Source organism: Salvelinus alpinus, chromosome 11 (assembly GCF_045679555.1).
Source record: "Salvelinus alpinus chromosome 11, SLU_Salpinus.1, whole genome shotgun sequence".
NCBI lineage: Eukaryota > Metazoa > Chordata > Actinopteri > Salmoniformes > Salmonidae > Salvelinus > Salvelinus alpinus.
This window is the reverse complement of record NC_092096.1, coordinates 60,565,550-60,585,498: the sequence shown is the minus strand read 5'-3', so window position 1 is coordinate 60,585,498 and position 19,949 is coordinate 60,565,550. Positions and strand designations below refer to the sequence as shown.

General features: G+C 43.3%; 2 protein-coding genes across 6 annotated transcripts; one reads left to right on the top strand and one right to left on the bottom strand.

The window, feature by feature from the left end:
• Nucleotides 1-28: 28 nt before the first annotated feature.
• On the bottom strand, nucleotides 29-4,787 carry LOC139534592 (Y-box-binding protein 2-A-like). 4 transcript variants are annotated; one of them, XM_071333842.1, is made up of 9 exons: nucleotides 4,629-4,787; nucleotides 3,245-3,308; nucleotides 3,004-3,037; nucleotides 2,687-2,788; nucleotides 2,145-2,393; nucleotides 1,774-1,856; nucleotides 1,419-1,635; nucleotides 1,217-1,330; nucleotides 29-1,045 (listed from the first exon to the last, which is right to left on the bottom strand). In XM_071333842.1, the coding sequence occupies exons 1-9, from the start codon at nucleotides 4,705-4,707 to the stop codon at nucleotides 1,010-1,012; spliced, it is 978 nt and encodes a 325-aa protein (XP_071189943.1). In that variant the 5' UTR covers nucleotides 4,708-4,787; the 3' UTR covers nucleotides 29-1,009. The 4 variants fall into 4 exon arrangements, with proteins under 4 accessions (XP_071189943.1, XP_071189944.1, XP_071189945.1 ...); XM_071333843.1 differs by having other exon boundaries at nucleotides 2,699-2,788; XM_071333844.1 differs by lacking the exon at nucleotides 4,629-4,787 and adding an exon at nucleotides 3,443-3,848 and having other exon boundaries at nucleotides 2,699-2,833.
• On the top strand, nucleotides 3,907-19,663 carry LOC139534594 (eukaryotic translation initiation factor 5A-1). 2 transcript variants are annotated; one of them, XM_071333848.1, is made up of 6 exons: nucleotides 3,907-4,041; nucleotides 11,711-11,880; nucleotides 12,189-12,293; nucleotides 13,052-13,183; nucleotides 17,963-18,035; nucleotides 19,487-19,663. In XM_071333848.1, exons 1-5 carry the CDS (start codon nucleotides 3,990-3,992, stop codon nucleotides 18,023-18,025), a joined length of 522 nt encoding a protein of 173 aa, XP_071189949.1. In that variant the 5' UTR covers nucleotides 3,907-3,989; the 3' UTR covers nucleotides 18,026-18,035; nucleotides 19,487-19,663. The 2 variants fall into 2 exon arrangements, with proteins under 2 accessions (XP_071189949.1, XP_071189951.1); XM_071333850.1 differs by lacking the exon at nucleotides 3,907-4,041 and adding an exon at nucleotides 9,278-9,729.
• The last annotated feature ends 286 nt before the right edge of the window (nucleotides 19,664-19,949 follow it).

The following is a 19,949-nucleotide window of genomic DNA, read 5'->3' as shown; positions in this document are numbered from 1 at the left end:
GAGAAATGTGAGCATACAAAGAACTGCATTGTAGTCTTTGCAAACATGATTTTTATAGACATTCTGATACTGACATTGTACATAATCCCCTCCAAAAAAGCACATACAAAAACAAAAAAGATTTCATTAAACCAGCCTCAGGCCTTTATGAGAGGGGGTGGGCAGCAGCATGTTTTAGAATCTGGGGGGGGGGGGTGTCAGGTCCCAGACCACTACACTCATACCTGCTTTGCTTTTATGTTATCAAACTTAAAGAGGCTGGATCCGCTCCAATGCTTGTGCCCATTCTCAGTCAATTAAAGAACACTTGCTGGGGGTTTTGTGGTTTAAATGGGCATCCAAGCAGGTTCACACTTCCCCCCCCTCAATTTATTCTAAAATTGAGTATTTTCTCAATTGTAAAAACACATAACCCACTATATCCCTTCCTCTCCTCCTCCCATACACAGTGTGTAGACAAGTCAGGTGGGGTGGCTATGTACTGTTAGATGGGGGACTGCATCTAACGGTCCCTAGGACCTACAGAGCGAGACCGACAGGATGCCAAGAGGGGAGAGCCCAACATTAAAACAAAATAAACTGAACACAAAATAATGCCACAACTTAAAACTTCCAACCTCAAAACAAGCAGTGGGTCCCACAGGATTTGAGCCATCAATTGGCAACCAAATTACACCTGCAATATAGGTGGTCTTTCATTGAACGCCAGAATGTCCCAAAATTATAAAGCAAACAGGAAAAGCATAATCCATGCCTGGTGCTTTCCATCCCATCAAAAGACTTATGTAATTCCTCTAAAAACCCATATGTAGAAAAATAACTAATTACTTAAGGAACTAAATGGTCACATTCTAGTGACATCAGCTACGAGATGGCCAACGATGCGGTTTTGTAGTAGTGCAATAGGCGTAACGCTAAACCCTCCACCCAACCCCTGAAAGGTTGCATCAGTTTAGCGTGGGGTCCCACCGCTTGCATGGGGTCACGTGACACCATCCACTCAGAGGCGTCATTCTGCGGCCACGGGAACTGTCGTGGCAGGTGCCTGGAAAGGAAGATTTTTTTTAGACTTAGTTGGCCATAACTATCCAAAGAATCTATATTAAAATGAAACTACATAAATGATAACCTACAGTAAGACTTCAGCAGCCAAGTTATGACCAGAAGAAACAGTTAGTAAAAATAGAAGTACTGAGAAGACTTGGGTGCCTCGTACCTCTGGTGATTTGTGGATGGTTTTGGGGGAGGACTTGGGGGAGGCCTTGACATCAGCTGGCTTGGAGGTCTGAGGGGGGGTGCTAGGCCCCAAGGCTGGCTTCTCTGTCCCATCCTAAGACATGAACAGAGGGGAAACTTTGTCACGTAACATATTGTACAGGGGGAAACATTTCCGTCACAACATTACATGAGCGGCTCACTTTAGAGACAGTGTTAGACTCAGAGTTCCTCTGCCTGCGGCGGCTGAACTGTCGGCGGGGTTTCTGGCTTTCTTCATTGGCCTGCTTCCTGTTTGTCTGCTGGGCCTCCTGGGCCTCCACCTCCTTCTGTCCGTCCGCTGCCTGGCCTTCCTGCCTCTCAGTGGGGGCGCTGCCATCCTGCTTACCCTCCCCAGGGGGTGGCCGAGGACGGAATGGCCTGAGAAGGTTAGGTGGCGGGGGACAAAGTCAAATGTACACAGTCAAATTGGCCTATGGGCTCAAAAAGATCCATTGACATTAAGATCCTATCCCAAATAAATCTGCCAGCAAAAAAATGCCATGTCACAAGTCTCACCTGCGGTACTGGGGCCTGAACCTGCGCGGTGGCGGCCTCTGCTGGTCGCCTTCCACTGCTCCCTCCTGTTCCCCTGACTCGCCCTGGGGAGAGAACAGACAACATGACACTAAAGGAGAGAACTGATTACACAACAGATATTCACAGGATGAGGTCCAACCTTCCTTAACCCCATCCCTCCATTTGCAGACATTTACAAACTGAACAGAAGCAAGCAATATTCCTAGTAAAGGAAAGTAGAAGGAAATAGCTGGTAGTAAGTTCCATTCATATTACTTTATCCATCCGTTTTTCTCTTCAAATAAGTCAACATGGAGGGAAAGGAACTTTAAACTGTTGGGATGCACCTTTTCCATCCATCTACTCCTCACCTCTTGTCCTTCCTGTCTGGGTCGGCGGGGCCTGCGTCGGCGAGGCGCGGGTCGTTCACCACCGTTCTCCCCTCTGCCATTCTCCCCTTCGCCTTCCGAGGTGGGGACAGAGGTGCCGTCACCCTTCTCATCATCGGGCCGAGGGCTGCGAGGGGAGATGCGGCGGCGGAAGCGACGTTTGTTGGGCGCATAGCGGCTGCCTTTCACAGGAACGCCGCTAGGCCCAGTCACGTTGGCTGCCTCAGAGCCCTGAGAGAGGGAAAGAGCTTGTTGGAGAGATATTTAAGACAATGAAAATGTTATTGAATTCTCAATGTACCAGTTTGTGACATTGAAATTGAAGGGATAATTCCCACAATCAATATTTCCCATTCATTTGACTTTTCTCCGAATGTAGAAAGCTGCACACCTTATGGCATAAAACTGAACATGGCTTACAACTAAGTCAGAGGCATGAAAAGGTCTGTCGCATTTTGATTTGTGATACCTATCCCTTTTAGGCTTGTTAATTATGGGTGATATAAAATGAAAGCCATCCTTACAGGTTTACCTACCTTGGCGGCCTCGACCACATCAAACTCCACCACCTCCCCATCTCCAACACTGCGAAGGAACTTCCTGGGGTTGTTGTTCTTGATGGCAGTCTAAACAGCAGATGGATTGGGTGATGTGATACAGGGTTGTATTCACTAGGCACCAAACAGAAGAAAGCAGACTGAAACAGTAAGGGACTACCTGAACTGGTCCAATAGGAAACCCTCCTTTTCAATTGTAAAACAGTGCGCATTAATGAATGTGACCCAGTGGTATTAAGCAGCAGGTGCTCTTCCTGACATTAACTTAATCTTGCTGGGCTTACCTGATGAACAAAGACATCTTCTTTGGTGTCGTTTCTGAGGGGAAAAATAACATTACTAATGACAATTCCCATCCATCCATGACAAACCATATCCATGTTAAAGTGTCAGATAGCTGTACTCCAATGTGTACGCTTTGTGATAAATGTAATGCCCATTAGTGTACAGTTTAATTGCGCATCAGACAGCCACATTAAACAAAATAAATGATTCAGGAACACCGTCTAGCACATAACATGGTACCTGTTGATAAAGCCATAGCCATTGCGCACGTTGAACCATTTCACGGTGCCTTGGACTGCAGTGGCTGCAAAAACAATGTAAAACATTTAACCTTTATTTTATTAGGGATTCATGCTGGGACCAAAAGGTATTTTACAGATGAGCCCTGTATACACACACGTACACAAATAAACGAAAAGTAAAACAACCATAGCATACCGTTGTCAGTAAAAGAGAGCTCCGCAGACTTTTGGATAAATACTATTCACAAATATCAAATTCAAGTCAAACCTTTAGGTCACTTGGCCATCAATGACTGGCATCTGAAGACTTAACGGGAAAGTATTACATTACCATAATGTCTAAAATGTCCTCCCTTATCGGAACTTCTTTTATCAACCAAAGTACTTCAAGCTAGGCTGCAGGATATTGCATTCGTGTCAATCATTAACAATACTTGACTAGAACCTACGGACTAGGGCAAGTGGGACTAATGTTTCCTGTGAAAACATTTACATTTTCGACATCGTGGTTAGTGCAATACATGAATACGCCTAGTAGTTGCAACTAAAAACAAAGAGGTAATTGCCACCGCTATTGGAATGTTGAATTGCAACTTCAGTCAAAGAATTTGCACCACTGCGCAATGCAATGCTGAAAAAATTTTATGAAAGCCAGAACGAGGCAAATAAGTATGGATAAGTGATTATTTTGATCCGAAGGACTGTTAGATGGGAAAAATCAGACTTCAATCGATGCTCAATCAATGACCTACACCTGTGAACGAATTCCCTCCGCCTTGGAAAACGTGACATCTGGTAAAGTGAAGTTAAAGTATCATTTTGACAGCATTAGCCTAAATTCAACCACGTCGATAACTACATTTGTTTTAATTAATTTATAAAACCGAGTGCGTATAAACAGGTTGGCACATTACCAACCGCACAAACCAGCGAGGGGTAATTTGAAAAAAACGTATGTCGTATGCGCTTCTTGAATAATATGTATCAACATTGATGTCATAGTCTTATAATAGAGCAGACATATAAACCAATTATATAAAATTGTTTAAAGCCCAAGTCAGTACGTAAAATATGGACGTGGAACTCGAGAAACGATACACTCCAAAAACTGCTTAGGTTCAGCACAATTTGACCTGGGTGTGCAATGTGTGCTACTCCAATTGATTAACATCACCCAAGACCTACAAACTGACAAGATAATGAAAATATAGCCTACGCACTTTATCTACTCAATTTGTAGCCAGCTGACATCTTTAACGCATTGATTTGAAACACCTGGCCAATGTCGCTGCCTTGATAAATCCACACATACAACACTAACGAATTATTCAAACTTTTGTCAAGGAAGGTCTCTTCGCCACTAGTAATTATACTTTCCCTACCTATAATTTTTCTCTCCGGCTGTGGCTGTTCTTCCACTGGTGCCGACGATGGGGCGCTCTGCGCTTCTGTGTCGGTCATACTCGCAATGATACAGATTCACAATAATGTCCCCCTCTTGTCTTAACTTTGCTCAGATCACCACCGCAAACTTTTTATCCAGACAACGTCCCGGGATTCCCGATGTTAACCGCGCCCTCATTGGTATCATAATAGCCAATCCAGCAGTCTCATAGGCTCAGCAAGGAAGGCAATTGGAAGGGCCAAGGCTGCGAATAATGACATGTTTGAAAGTGAAAGCAGGTAGGTAGACGGGTGATTGACTGAATGAGGTGTTGTTATGCATGCAACCTCTCAGGACTGTGAACGAGCGGGCATGGCCTATATATAGGATGTACAAATTATTTTGAAAGCACATAGCATAGGAAACATTAGCATAGGAAACCATGTGTGTTTAAAACGCAAAGCGGAATTCATGGCCTATCTATCATATATGATATAGTCTAGATCTTCTTGGTGTTCCCTTCTCCTATAGCATGAGTAATGAGCGCATTATATATATTTAAAAAATAATAATAATAATACAACAATAACGCACAAAATAGGCTCTAGCCTAAGGCATACTTAGGCTTAGTTTACTTGGTCAGTCAATAATGTAGGCTAAATAGCCCTACTTGTCCAATCTGTTGCTACAGGCCCTAGGCCACTACACAACCTGTCTCTCTGTTTTGGATATTACAGCTCGTGCTGCCGTCAGATATAAATTAAACACAGTTGGTCCCAGCGCCAAATCAGTCAGCACAAACACCCCAGGCAGACATGGTAATCAAAAGTCCCCGGCCCCTCATCTTTTCTCAGGCCCATGCCCTGACTCATCCACCAGTCCCAATCCTCCCCACTCCTCCATTTTACCTCAGAGCCTCCACCTGGTCCTTTGGCCCTCCATACATACAGTGCCAGTCAAAAGTTTGTACACACCTACTCATTCAAAGGGTTTTCTTTATTTCGACTATTTTCTACATTGTAGAATAATAGTGAAGACATCAAAACTATGAAATAACACATATGGAATCATGTAGTAACCAAAAAAGTGTGAAACAAATCAATATATTTTATATTTGAGATTCTTCAAAGTAGCCACCCTTTGCCTTGATGACAGCTTTGCACACTATTGGCATTCTCTCAACCAGATTCACCTGGAATGCTTTTCCAACCGTCTTGAGGGAGTTCCCACATATGCTGAGCACTTGTTGGCTGCTTTTCCTTCACTCTGAGGTCCAACTATTCCAAACCATCTCAATTGGGTTGAGGTTTGGTGATTGTGGAGGCCAGGTCATCTGATGCAGCACTCCATCACTCTCCTTCTTGGTCAAATAGCCCTTGCACAGCCTGGAGGTGTGTTGGATCATTGTCCTGTTGAAAAACAAATGATAGTCCCACTAAGTGCAAACCAGATGGGATGGCGTATCGCTGCAGAATGCTGTGGTAGCCATGCTGGTTAAGTGTGCCTTGAATTAAAATAAATCACTGACAGTGTCACCAGCAAAGCACCATCACACCTCCTCCTCCATGCTTCACGGTGGGAACAACACATGCTGAGATCATCCGTTCACCTACTCTGTGTCTCACAAAGACACGGCGGTTGGAACCAAAAATTGCACATTTGGACAGATTTCAACCGGTCTAATGTCCATTGCTGGTGTTTCTTGGCCCAAGCAAGTCACTTCTTCTTATTGGTGTCCTTTATTAGTGGTTTCTTGCAGCAATTCGACCATGAAGGCCTGATTCACGCAGTCTCCTCTGAACAGTTGATGTTGAGATGTGTCTGATACTTGAACTCTGTGAAGCATTTATTTGGGCTGCAATTTAAGAGGCTGGTAACTAATGAACTGATCCTTTGCAGCAGAGGTAACTCTGGGTCTTCCTTTCCTGTGGCGGTCCTCATGAGAGCCAGTTTCATCATAGTGCATGATGTTTTTTGCGACTGCACTTGAAGAAACTTTCAAAGTTCTTGACATCTTCCGAATTGACTGACCATCATGTTTTAAAGTAATGATGGACTGTCGTTTCTCTTTGCTTGTTTGAGCTGTTCTTGCCATATTTTGGACTTGGTCTTTTACCAAATAGGGCTATCTTCTGTATACCACCCCTACCTTGTCACAATTGGCTCAAATGCATTAAGAACGAAAGAAACTCCACAAATGTACTTTTAACAAGGCACACCTGTTAATTGAAATGCATTCCAGGTGACTACCTCATGAAGCTGGTTGAGAGAATGCCAAGAGTGTGCAAAGCTGTCATCAAGGCAAAGGGTGGCTACTTTGAAGAATCTCAAATATAAAATATATTTAGATTTGATTAACACTTTTTTGGTTACTACATGATTCCATATGTCTTATTTCATAGTTTTGATGTCTTCACTATTATTCTACAATGTAGAAAATAGTCAAATAAAGAAAAACCCTTGAATGAGTAGGTGTTCTAAAACCTTTGACTGGTACTGTAGGACATGGGATTCATGTTTCACTGGGATAAATTTAACACACCGGGGAACTGCCAAGTTCTTTGGGGCCATCCACTGGACACTGACTGTGACTGCCACCATGTCAATGCCACCATTGGGGGCAATACCACCATAGGTAGCCTCTCACAAAGTGCAAAGACTTTTACCAATAATAAGACGCTGTTATTAGGCATGGGCTACATCAGCGACATATATTCAGCATTAAAACCAGAACCCTCTAAAACCTAAATCTACTTTAAAAAAAAAGGTTGAACATTTTACTATAGTATAATATTGCCTTGAAAGTCAAAAATGGTGAAGGGTAAGGGTTCATTCTCTATTGAGGCTTCGGTCAGTATCCAAGTGTGCGTTATTGTTTTATGTGTCGCGTTTACGTTCAATTGCATATGCATAGTAGTATTATGCATAGTATTGACGTCAAACGGAAGGACGCGGATGGTAAACACATGATTCTGCCAGTGTATGTTTGTGTTAAACTGGGGCTCATAGACTCGAATGTTAGACTCAACGTTCATATCGGTTGATAATATTGGCGTCAGACTGCTGAAGGTAAAAGGACCAAGGACAGGGAACGTTTGTGTTATTGTATCGTGTGTGACTTCCTGGTGTTTACAGAACACTGGAGCTGTGAGATAAGGATATCAGTGCCGGTGTTGTGCCGAAAATCTCTCCCCTGACAGAATTCTCCCCCCATTCGCGTGAACGCGCTCACACTCAATTCTTCATTGCTGCGACTTGCTTGCTAGTTGAGATGTCTGATCTTCACTGCGTTGTCAGTGTAGCCTACATTTCACTGATCTTAGTAGCAGAAAGCATGTTTTATTTGTATCCTTAAAGGCAGCTGTCAATGATCACGTTAGGCTGCGTTTCATTCTATATTAATGGCGGTTTGATCGAGGGGTAGGCACTATTAATATCTGCAGTTTATGGTTTGGCTATTTGTTTCAAGTGTATTAGTCTATAAATAAATATTTTTGCCAAAATTCGTCATATCTTCCATGTGTTATTCGACTAGTAGTTGTTCTGAGATGTTTATTGCTTGCCTACATTTTACTCCCTCCTCTATGTTTACTATAATACACATACATTAATTATTCATCTTGGTTGCCTATCCTGACGTGAAGTTTGTTCTGTAGAAAGTACTTGACCCTGATGTGTGCCACATTAAGTATTTGACTCTAGTGACACAATTAAGGAAATTAGAAGGGGGGGGGGTATTTCAGCAAGACCATTTTCTTGCCTGCCGAAATCCCCCCCTTCTAATTTCCTTAATTTTGTCACTAGAGTAAACATTTCAGAACAACTACTAGTCGAATAAGACATGGGAGAGATGACAAATTTAGGGAAAGAGGTTTATTTATAGACTAATACACAAATAGCCAAACCGAAAACTGCAGATCAAACCGCCATAAAAATGAAATGAAATGCAGCCTAATGTGATCATTGACAGCTGCCTTGAAGGGCACAAATAAAACATGCTTTCTGTTACTAAGATCAGTGAAATGTGGGCTAAACTGACAACGGAGTGAAGAGCAGAAATCTCAACTAGCAACCAAGTCGCAGCAATGAAGAATTGAGTGTGTGCGCGTTCACGCAAAGGGGGGGATTCTGTCAGGGGGGAGATTTTCGGCACAACACCTGTTTGGAGAAATCAGTTGTAGCAGTTGAGCATGTACCAATGAATGGCTGCAGTATAGCTGTTAATTAACATTGATGATGAATATGAGTATGATGCATGAAATGTTAAGGCACACGTGTATGAAAGCATGTATTATGCTGTCCTCGAGCAGTTGTCTATTAATGTAATGTAATGTATTGTCCTGTTTCATGTTTTGTGTGGACCCCAGGAACAACAGCTGCTGCTTTAACAGTAGCTAATGGGGATCCTAATAAAATACTAAAATACTAGTTACATGGTGCACAAAACAGCGCCCATATTGTTATTCCCGAAGATAACAGTCATTAGAATGAATGAGAGGGTCCCCATGCCTAGTACATGCACTCGGTCTTGTTGGCTAGAAAATATTAATCTCTGTTATTTGATGCAGTTGAGGTAAATGTATGTAATTTTCTTCTGGTTCTGAGCTCATTTGGACAAGAGGTTCCATTCCAAGTCTCTCGATATTCCCATGATTTCGCCCTCCTCCCCTGTTCTAGAATCTGAGGTTTGAGGGTGACCACGCCTGCGCACTGAGCACCATACTGCCGAGGTTCATTTCATGGGTATTTGGAAAGGCTGGATGAGGGAGTGAGTGAGTGAGCGAAAGGTGGAGAGTGCTAGGCTTTAAGGTTCACATTCTTTTTAGGCTGGCGGCTTACCTAAGCGTGCACCCCCCGACGAGAACGATTTCGACCGTGCGGAGGCTAGTGAAAGCGACTGGAATGAGAGAAAAATAAAGTGAGAGCTGATTTAGGAGTAAAGGAACGACAAGCAGAGGCACCGCGGCGGTAGACACCAGCCAGACAACCGTTAGCTACCGACGGAGAGAGAGAGAAAAGGAAAAAATTAAAAGGGGGACGGTTTGACATTTGTGTAAAGCGCACAGAGTAACCAAGTTGTGGAAACCTTAGTACACCGGGTAAGTTAGCATACTTATCATAACATGAATATAAAGGGCGTAATCTTGCGTGAGAATAACATTGCAAATGCACATGGCTGCTCATAGCTGTCACGTTATTTTCATGCTACATAGCTGGTATCTTGTGAGCATTGTGTGATGATAGCCTAGTAATAAAACAACATTGTATTGTTGGATAACCCTCCAGGCAATCGTTGTTTCCAGTTTGATAAGCAATATGCTGTTAAATTGGCCCTTGCTCACTAATAAAGTTTTCGCTACGTATCAGCCCACTACATTGATTTAATCAAAATAACTGGTGGTACGATTTTACGCATAGAAATTGACCCAAATAACTTGAACCGAAACTCATCCTGCAGTTATGCACGCCGTAGCCTTATCATACGCATAAGCTTAATAATTATACTCTAGTAGCCTACATTCCAATTAGCAACGTCGCCTATTCAATGTATCAAGATTACGATATCTCCTTATGTGCTTAATGTAACAATGTAACACACTGAAATGACCACGCGCTAATGTAACAATGTTGCACTTGGCTCGAGACTGGAGCGAGCCCCCAGTTATAGTGGGCCTCAGCCACTGAGCAGTGTTCATGCATGCAGCGACGCCGTCACTGACAGCACGTTAACGTTTTGTGCGCACTAGGCCGCACTCGGCTCCAACACTGCGGAGCAAGACACGCGTGCTATAAAAAGGTGGCAGCGACAGTTTTTCTGTCACTAATATGTTAAATTAACATATCCTTATTATTAATAAGTGTGTTTACGTGAGTCTCTTAATGTCAAAGTGGCCTTGTGTGTGTCAAGCGCCGTCGATAAGATGCTACCAGTATAATCAGTGTCGTTTACCAGGCTATGGCTGCAGACCGAATTAAATCATAGTAGATTACTTGGAATATGGGGCCGGCCATACTTTTGTAGAGCATTCTCTTGAATGGACATTACTTTCCACCTTTATCTTTGCCATTATTCTAATAGCAAGTTGACCGTTGTAATGTTTTTGACATTCTAACCGAAAAGCAAGACGCACCAGTGCACTGGGCCTTTCCTTGAATCGCGTCCACTCCGCCGCCACATAATCACTTACACACACTCAGCAAATAATACACCTGCTTGTTTCCATATTTAATTATTTGAAAATCTTCCTATTTTTCTGTCAATGGCACAAAAATAACAAAGATAAGGCCTATAAATGATTGCGTAAACTGTTATATATTTTTTGCTTATTGTGATTAGGCTATGGCTGACTGGTCCAGGTGCCATATCTCTGTTACTTTATTTAGCTCAGTCTGCTCTTTTTCCTCTCTCCTTATGGCAGTGAACCAGCTCTTCACGAATTTTGTATTCAATTAATAATGTTGCATTTCTTAAAGTTATTAAGTAAAATATGTAATTACTTCTCTGGTCATTTGGACAAATTCAAAATGATTATTGACAATTCACAGAGGGAGACAGTATAGGCCTACAGCACACTTCATTACACTGTAGATAATAATTTTTATTTTGCTTACTAATGTGTTTATTGTTAATAATATGAAGTTTGCAGGAGTACACTCCCTTTGTATACATTTATTCTTTAGCAAGGCCTTTTAAACATCTATTGTAGACTTATCAACAAATAGCTCATTTCCAAAGCATAAGCCATAACCAATATGTATTAGAATGGAGTTAGAGGCATGTAGACCACTTGGAGTTATTGGTCTCTGCCCTGAACTGCCCTCCCACAGGACTCCTCCCCCTATGGCAGGACTCCTCTGCCCCCAACCCCAGGGCTCCTCCCCCAACCCCTGAACTCCCATCCCCCTCCCCATGACTTCTACCCCAGGACTCCTCGGTATTTGAGTGATGTCATTACCAGTGATGCCATTACCAGTGATGTCATTACCAGCAGTGTCATTAACCAGTTCTTAGTCCTCGTTAACCTCTCTCCATATCCCCCCTTCCCTCTCCCCGCTGTGACATCATGGGCTCGGGAGCAGGTATGGCAGACGCAGACGTCGACTTCCAGACAGGCGATGCCGGGGCATCCGCCACCTTCCCCCAGCAGTGCTCGGCCCTGCGCAAGAACGGCTTCGTGGTGCTGAAGGGACGACCCTGCAAGATCGTGGAGATGTCCACCTCCAAGACCGGAAAACATGGCCACGCTAAGGTCAGTGGTGTCTGACTGTAACCATTTTTATAGCTCTGGATAATGAGTGATAATAAAGATGTTGTGTTCCATGCAGACATAATTACATTGATCAGAGTAATGAGAAAGAGTAGCTGTGGCTGTTATCTTGAATTCGGTAAGACGTTCCTCCAGTCAAAAGAACAAGACTTTCTCACATTTGCAGCGTTATCCTGAACTTCACACTATATGTCTTGTCTATGTGCTGTGTGTCTATGTGCTGTGTGTCTATGTGCTGTGTGTCTGCCAGCTCCATAAACAGTTTTGTGTTTTGTTTTCTTTATGGGCAGGTCCACATGGTTGGTATTGACATCTTCAACGGCAAGAAGTATGAGGATATCTGTCCCTCCACCCACAACATGGACGTCCCCAACATCAAGAGACTGGACTACCAGGTGAAGGGCCAAAGTAGTGAGGAGGACAGAAAGGACGGAGGGAGAGAGGGAGAAGTAGAGAGAAAGAGGTATTGCCAGTTTGAGTGAGATGGCCAGTTACCCAAAATTCTGATTCCCTATTTCTAATTCCCTGACTCACGCCCCTGCCTCAAATCAAATCCAATTTCATTTCTCACATGCGGCGAATATAACAGGTGTCGATGTGCCCCTTGTTGGAAGATCTGAGGGGATTGATTAGGTGTCAACAGTATCGTGGAAACTCCCTCTAGTCTATTAACAGGCTAAGTGGAGACATCAGCATTTTTCCTGTACCAATCCAGTGGGAAGGTGAGGGAAAGTCCATGAGGGTAGAGGAACGCATCGTAGTATTTGTGCTGATGTAGGCGAAGGTCATTATTTAGTAAAACACTGGGATGGAATGTCTTTGAGCTACACCAGCACATGTTCCAAACTTTTTCATGGTCCTTAGAGCTGGATAGGGAACCTCAAGTAGGTAGCTGTTCTTTCTCCTGTGCTCATTTCCATTCTCTTTGGGCTGGGAGATTTTGGCACTGTGGGTAGGGGTGTCAGTCAGTTGATTGGAGGGCACAAAAGAGCTCAAATTGGTAGACTGGCAGTGCATTGGCATTCACAAAAGGAGCAGAAACTAAAACAAAGAGCCTATTTCATACATTGTCTCTTATCTTTTCTGTCATCATAACACAACCTTATTCTCATCTCTTCTTATCCTTTCACTCCCTCCTCACTTCCCCCTGCAGTTGATTGGGATCACGGATGGTTACCTGTCTCTGCTCCAGGACAGTGGTGAGGTGAGAGAGGACCTGAAGATGCCAGAGGGAGACATGGGCAAAGAGATCGAAACCAAGTACGACGCTGGAGAGGAAATTCTGGTCAGTGGTGTTCCCGTTTCCTCTCTTCTTGTTGTTATTGGTTTTTCTTGTTCTTCTATGATTCTCCCTGGAGAGAAAATTACATTGTTGTTTTTATTGAACCTTTTGTTGATGAGGCAAGTCAGTTAAGAACAAATTCTTATTTACAATGAAGGCCTAAACCGGCTAAACCCGGACAACATATTTGTCACGCCCTGACCTTAGAGATCCTTTTAATTCTCTATTTGGTTAGGTCAGGGTGTGACTAGGGTAGGCAATCTATGTTTTCTATTTCTTTGTTGGCCTGGTATGGTTCCCAATCAGAGGCAGCTGTCTATCGTTGTCTCTGATTGGGGATCATATTTAGGCAGCCTTTTCCCACCTGTTGTTTGTGGGATCTTGTTTTTGTGTAGCTGCCTGTGAGCAGCCTAGAACGTCACGTTTCGTTTTCTTCTGTATTGTTTTTGGTGAGTTTCATATTTATTAAACATTTGGAACTCTAAGTACGCTGCGCCTTGGTCCATTCATTCAGACGAGCGTGACAGAAGATCCCACCACAACTGGACCAAGCAGCGTGCCCGGGAGGAGATGGCATCCTGGTCTTTGGAGGAGGTCGAGGAGAGAATATCCTGGACTTGGGAGGAAGTCTTGGCAAGACACGAAACCCTGCCGGGGAAGCAGGCGGAAGCAGCAAAGGAGCAACAACGACGACACCGGGGTTCGCGACCACGACGGAAGCCCGAGAGCCAGCCTAAAAAAATGTTTTGGGGGGGGCACACGGGGTGGTTGGCGGAGCCAGGGTTTGAACCAGAGCCAACTCCCGGTACTCACCGTGGTGAGTGTGTGACCGGTCAGGCACCATGTTTTGCGGTGATACGCACTGTGTCTCCAGTGCGCATCCACAGCCCGGTGCGTTCTGTGCCAGCTCCCCACACTTGCCGTGCGAAAGTGGGCATCTGTCCAGGACGGGTGGTGCCGGCTCAGCGCGCCTGGTCTCCAGTGCGCCTCCTCGGTCCAGGATATCCTGCCCCGGCTCTACGCGCTGTATCTCCGGTGCGCCTTCACAGCCCAGTGCGTCCTGTGCCAGCTCCACGCACTTGCCGTGCGAAGGTGGTCCTTTGTCCAGGACGCGTTGTGCCAGCTCTACACTCCAGACCTCCAGTGCGCCTCCACGGTCCAGTATATCCTGTGCCAGCTCCATGCACCCGGCCTCCAGTGCATGTCTCCAGCCTGGTACGTCCTGTGCCAGCTCCACGCACGACGCCTCCGGCGACGGGCCACGGCCCGGAGCCCCCAGCGACGGTCCCCGGTCCGGAGCCCCCGGCGACGATCCCCGCACCAGAGACGCCACCAAAGTTGGCGGAGCGGGGTCTGCGTCCCGCACCGGAGCCGCCACCGAGGGTAGATGCCCACCCGGACCCTCCCCTATAGGTTCAGGTTTACGGGCGGAGTCCGCACCTTTGGGGGGGGTTACTGTCACGCCCTGACCTTAGATCCTTTTAATTGTAAATGTAAATGTAATTCTCTATTTGGTTAGGTAAGGGTGTGACTAGGGTGGGCAATCTATGTTTTCTATTATTTGTTGGCCTGGTATGGTTCCCAATTAGAGGCAGCTGTCTATCGTTGTCTCTGATTGGGGATCATATTTAGGCAGCCTTTTCCCACCTGTTGTTTGTGGGATCTTGTTTTGTGTAGCTGCCTGTGAGCAGCCCAGAACGTCACGTTTCGTTTTCTTCTGTATTGTTTTTGGTGAGTTTCATATTTATTAAACATTTGGAACTCTAAGTACGCTGCGCCTTGGTCCATTCATTCAGACGAGCGTGACAATATGTCCCTTTTTAGCGTTATGGTTTTGTAAGACAGTGTTGCATAGCTCTCATCAGGTGTGTAGATAGACATATCTGATTCATGTTTTCCTCTCTTCTTCTGATCCATTTACTCATTGTGTGCTTGGTGGAAACGGCTTATAGGTCGTTACCAATAAAACGTCTCAATAGCATTTGATTTGTCTGCTGGGGGGCAAGGAGACCTCCAGCTCTGGCATGTAGCTAGCTAGCTAGCTAAAGCAAACAACATGTCATTTAGCTTGCTTCATCAGAGAGTAGCCTTTCGGGAAAGAGCTTGTCTTCATCTTGGTAAAGTTGTCAATCGGACTACTGTTATCACCACTATAGATGGCAAGCAAATCAAACAATATTTGGATATAGCCATCTAGTTTATCCGCTGAAAGTTTGCTTGTTAACTAGCCATATTGACTTGATACAGTTGAAGTCGGAAGTTTACATACACTTAGGTTGGAAAAAACATACACTTGTTTTTCAACCACTCCACAAATGTATTGTTAACAAACTATAGTTTTGGCAAATCGGTTAGGACATCTACTTCGTGCATGACACAAGTACATTTTCCAACAATTGTTTACAGACAGATTATGTAACTTACAATACACTGTATCACAATTCCAGTGGGTCAGAAGTTTACATACACTAAGTTTACTGTATGTTTTAAACAGCTTGGAAAATTCCAGAAAATGATGTCATGGCTTTAGAAGCTTTTGATAGGCTAATTGACATCATTTGAGTCAATTGGAGGTGTACCTGTGGATGGATTTCAAGGCCTACCTTCAAACTCAGTGCCTCTTTGCTTGACATCATGGGAAAGTCAAAAGAAATCAGCCAAGACCTCAGAAGAAAATTGTAGACCTCCACAAGTCTGGTTCATCCTTGGGAGCAATTTCCAAACCTGAAGGTACCACGTTCATCTGTACAAACAATAGTACGCAAGTATAAACACCATGGGACCACGCAGCCGTCATACCGCTCAGGAAGGAGACACGTTCTGTCTCCTAGAGAAAAACGTACTTTGCTGCGAAAAGTGCAAATCAATCCCAGAACAACAGCAAAGGACCTTGTGAAGATGCTGGAGGAAACGGGTACAAAAGTATCTATATCCACAGGCTTGCAAGTCGAAGAACACCATCCCAACCGTGAAGCACGGGGTGGCAGCATCATGTTGTGGGGGTGCTTTGCTGCAGGAGGGACTGGTGCACTTCACAAAATAGATGGCATCATGAGGGTGGAAAATTATGTGGATATATTGAAGCAACATCTCAAGACATCAGTCAGGAAGTTAAAGCTTGGTCGCAAATAGGTCTTCCAAATGGACAATGACCCCAAGCATACTTCCAAAGTTGTGCGAAAATGGCTTAAGAACAACAAAGTCAAGTTATTGGTGTGACCATCACAAAGCCCTGACCTCAATCCTATAGAAAATGTGTGGGCAGAACTGAAAAAGCATGTGCGAGTAAGGAGGCCTACGAACCTGACTCAATTACACCAGCTCTGTCGGGAGGAATGTGCCAAAATTCACCCAACTTATTGTGGGAAGCTTGTGGAAGGCTACCCAAAACGTTTGACCCAAGTTAAACAATTTAAAGGCAATGCTACCAAATACTAATTGAGTGCATGTGAACTTCTGACCCACTGGGAATGTGATGAAAGAAATAAAAGCTGAAATAAATCATTATCTCTACTATTATTCTGACATTTCACATTCTTAAAATAAAGTGGTGATCCTAACTGACCTAAGACAGGACATTTTTTCTAGGATTAAATGTCAGGAATTGTGAAAAACTGAGTTTAAATGTATTTGGCAATGTAAACTTCCGACTTCAACTGTATGTTATTAGCTAGCTAGCCAATTTGACATGGCCCATCAATCAATGTAGTCTGTCTGTCAGCAGCAATCGTGATTAAACACTATTTAAAAACAATGTTGAAAAGGGGATAATGTTTGCTAACTTTGCTAAGTAGGCCTGTGTTGGTTGGAGAAAAAAGTACATTATTTCAACTAACCAACCACTATGTGTAGCCAATTGTAAAAAGTTTATACCAGTAGTTTGCAAAGTAAACATTATCAGCCATCAGTAACGTGACTTTGGCAAATGCGCCCTTCTGCTGCTTGACAGGCAGACCCCACAAAGGATGGAAAATTAACCTAAACCACTCGTACTTGTCAGGTATAGTTCACTTTTTTATATCACTCAAATATCCATTTAATGGTGGCAAATATTGAGACATATCGTGAGGCTCTACCCTCATGTATCTGAAATTACATGATCAATGGATGTTTACTGATCATGAAAAGCATGCAGTTATACCTACTTTCTGTAGATTTATAATTCTGATAGAGCTAAATGTGCACAATTGTTTTGCATGGAATAATCTGACATTTGTAGTTCTGACTATTCAAGAGGTGATGACATTACAACCAAATAGTTAACATTTCTATAATAATCCCTTGAAACCGGCACTCGGTTGTCAATGGTTTTAGAGAAGCTGCGGGTTTCCAAGCCCCCCGGAAAACAAATCAAGCGCTCTGCCACTTATTGTGATGTTTTATTGATAACAACCCATTACAGCCGCTATTGTCACATTGAACCCGTATACTTCTGGGAATTGAATGTCCCTGTCACAAACTGTTCAAAATATCAGAGCACACACTGGCTTAGCAGAGCAAACAAATGCCCTCACTTCAGTTAACAATGAATATTGGCAGCACTAGAGATACATGGAATTCATCAGTAAGACTGTACCATACTCCCAGCAGCTCTCTGCATTCCCAAGTCAACCGGCTGTAAAAGTTGTGTTATGGTTTGGGGGTTACAGTTACTTCAAGTCTCAGGGAAGGGGATGATGTCACAGCCTAAGATGGCCACACCTAGTTTACTTCCACTACACCTGCAAAGTTGTTGTTCTTCTAATAATAATCATTTAAAAATCATTTTTGTTTGTTTCCCAGATCACTGTTCTGTCTGCAATGAATGAGGAGGCTGCAGTTGCCATCAAGGCCATGGCTAAATAAGACACTACAGGTAAACACAGAAGCTTTCTGTATCCCAACCGACGTACCTGTCACCCCTCACCTCAGTCATACACACACTGCCTGTGACAAAAGTGGCTGGAAATGTGTGGTATGTGTGTGTCATGCCATGCATTTTATTTGTATGTTTATTTATCAGCCAAGGCTAGGTACACTCTTTACTTTGCCTAACAACATACTGACGCGCTTTGGCTGCTACACAGGCTACTTTCTTATTTCATTTACTAGGCTGTGTAGTCTTTAAGCTGACTACAGCGTATGTCTGTATTGAAAAACATGGGGAAATAACTGGACTGTATACTGAGGATGTCTTACATGTTAATTAAATTAAATCTCTGAAGGGTACCTGTGAAGCAATATGTTACAGCAATGGACTTTTCTACCCCTTATGCACTTTGTACTTGTTATTATTCATTTACGGTATTTATGTACAAACACAATGTGTGTATATGTGTATATCTTGTATAAAGAGTTGTTTTAATATAGATTCCCATGCTTGGTGTATGTGTGAGTGTAATGGTATATTTCAGTGGTTTTCTAACATTTTCAGTGGTGACACAATTTTTCACCCCAAGAATTTCTCACAACCCCGGCCCAAATCTAATGACACACCCTTAAAATCGGTTCAATTATTTTACATCAACAAATAACTTAAAATTCATTGCATTCGTCTCTTATCAAAATGAAAAGAACCCAATAAATACATTTAGTCCATAAAATTGTATTTTTCTAATTATCTTTCTCAAAACGTTTGTATATTGTCCCATGCAATAATCTGTACTCTTAAAGGGATACTTCCGGATTTTGGCAATGAGGCCTTTTATCTACTTTCCCAGTCAGATGAACCTGTGTTTACCAGTTTTATGTCTATGCGTGCAATTGCTAACTAACGTTAGCGCAATGACGAAGTGTATGGGTATCTGCTAGCATGCTAGCAGGTACCCATAGACTCAGATACCCATAGACTTCCAGTAATTGTGCTGATACTAGTTAGCATTAGCTCACTAAACTACCTCTAACTTCCTACATAATGTGCACCGACATAAAAATGGTATCCACAAGTTCATCTGACTCTGGGGAAGTAGATAAAGGGCCTCATTGCCAAAATCCTGAATATCCCTTTAATTAGAAAATTGAAGAGTACCGACCCCACTGAAGTTCTGCTGCGACCCCGACTTTGAATACCACTGGATATGAAATGTGAGGTCAAGGTTGTTGAATGTGCTGTTGGTTACTGTATTTTGATGTGTGAACGGATCTTTGTGTTTGGAGTGTGTACTGTACCTCAAAGAACTTGTGAACTGTTTTGTATTGATGCACACAACTACACTGTCCGCTTTTTTTCTTTCTTCCTCATTCACTTCTTCTTGCTCTTTTTCCCTTTTTCTCATTTTCTACCTATCCTACCCCTGTACTTTCCTTGTCCTCCCCACTCTCTTCCAGGGGTTAACAAGATGCACTGGATCTGAAAAAGGAGGGAATACGGCCATGTCAATGCTATTCTCTTTTTCTTTATTTTTTAAATTTTTCGTTAACTCTCCCTCTGTACTTTCTCACCCTTCTCTGGGTAAAATTGGAAACTAATTTCAATAAATAATTGGAAATTGCAAACAGTCAAAACATTCTCTCTATATATTTATATATATATATATATATATACATACACAGCATACAAGTCAGCACCAGTACACACACACAGACAGCATACAAATCAGCACCAGTACACACACAAGTCAGTACACACAGAGCATACAAGTCAGCACCAGTAAGTACACACACACACGGCATACAAGTCAGCACCAGTACAGACTAATGGAGAAAGAAGTGCTCTCACAAACATGCCGCCTGTAAGGGCGTAGGTAGCTACTGCACCTACAGTCAGGGGAGGGCTGGTGGAAATGTCTCA

Excerpts from the sequence above, each read along its gene's own strand:
- LOC139534592 (XM_071333842.1), bottom strand. The coding sequence starts at position 4,707 with ATGACCGACACAGAAGCGCAGAGCGCCCCATCGTCGGCACCAGTGGAA. Across the intron at positions 1,857-2,144 it reads CCAGACAGGAAGGACAAGAG|GGCGAGTCAGGGGAACAGGA; the intron begins GTGAGGAGTAGA and ends TTCTCTCCCCAG. Across the intron at positions 1,636-1,773 it reads TTCAGGCCCCAGTACCGCAG|GCCATTCCGTCCTCGGCCAC; the intron begins GTGAGACTTGTG and ends TAACCTTCTCAG.
- LOC139534594 (XM_071333848.1), top strand. The coding sequence starts at position 3,990 with ATGACCTACACCTGTGAACGAATTCCCTCCGCCTTGGAAAACGTGACA. Across the intron at positions 12,294-13,051 it reads TCAAGAGACTGGACTACCAG|TTGATTGGGATCACGGATGG; the intron begins GTGAAGGGCCAA and ends TTCCCCCTGCAG. Across the intron at positions 13,184-17,962 it reads ACGCTGGAGAGGAAATTCTG|ATCACTGTTCTGTCTGCAAT; the intron begins GTCAGTGGTGTT and ends TTTGTTTCCCAG.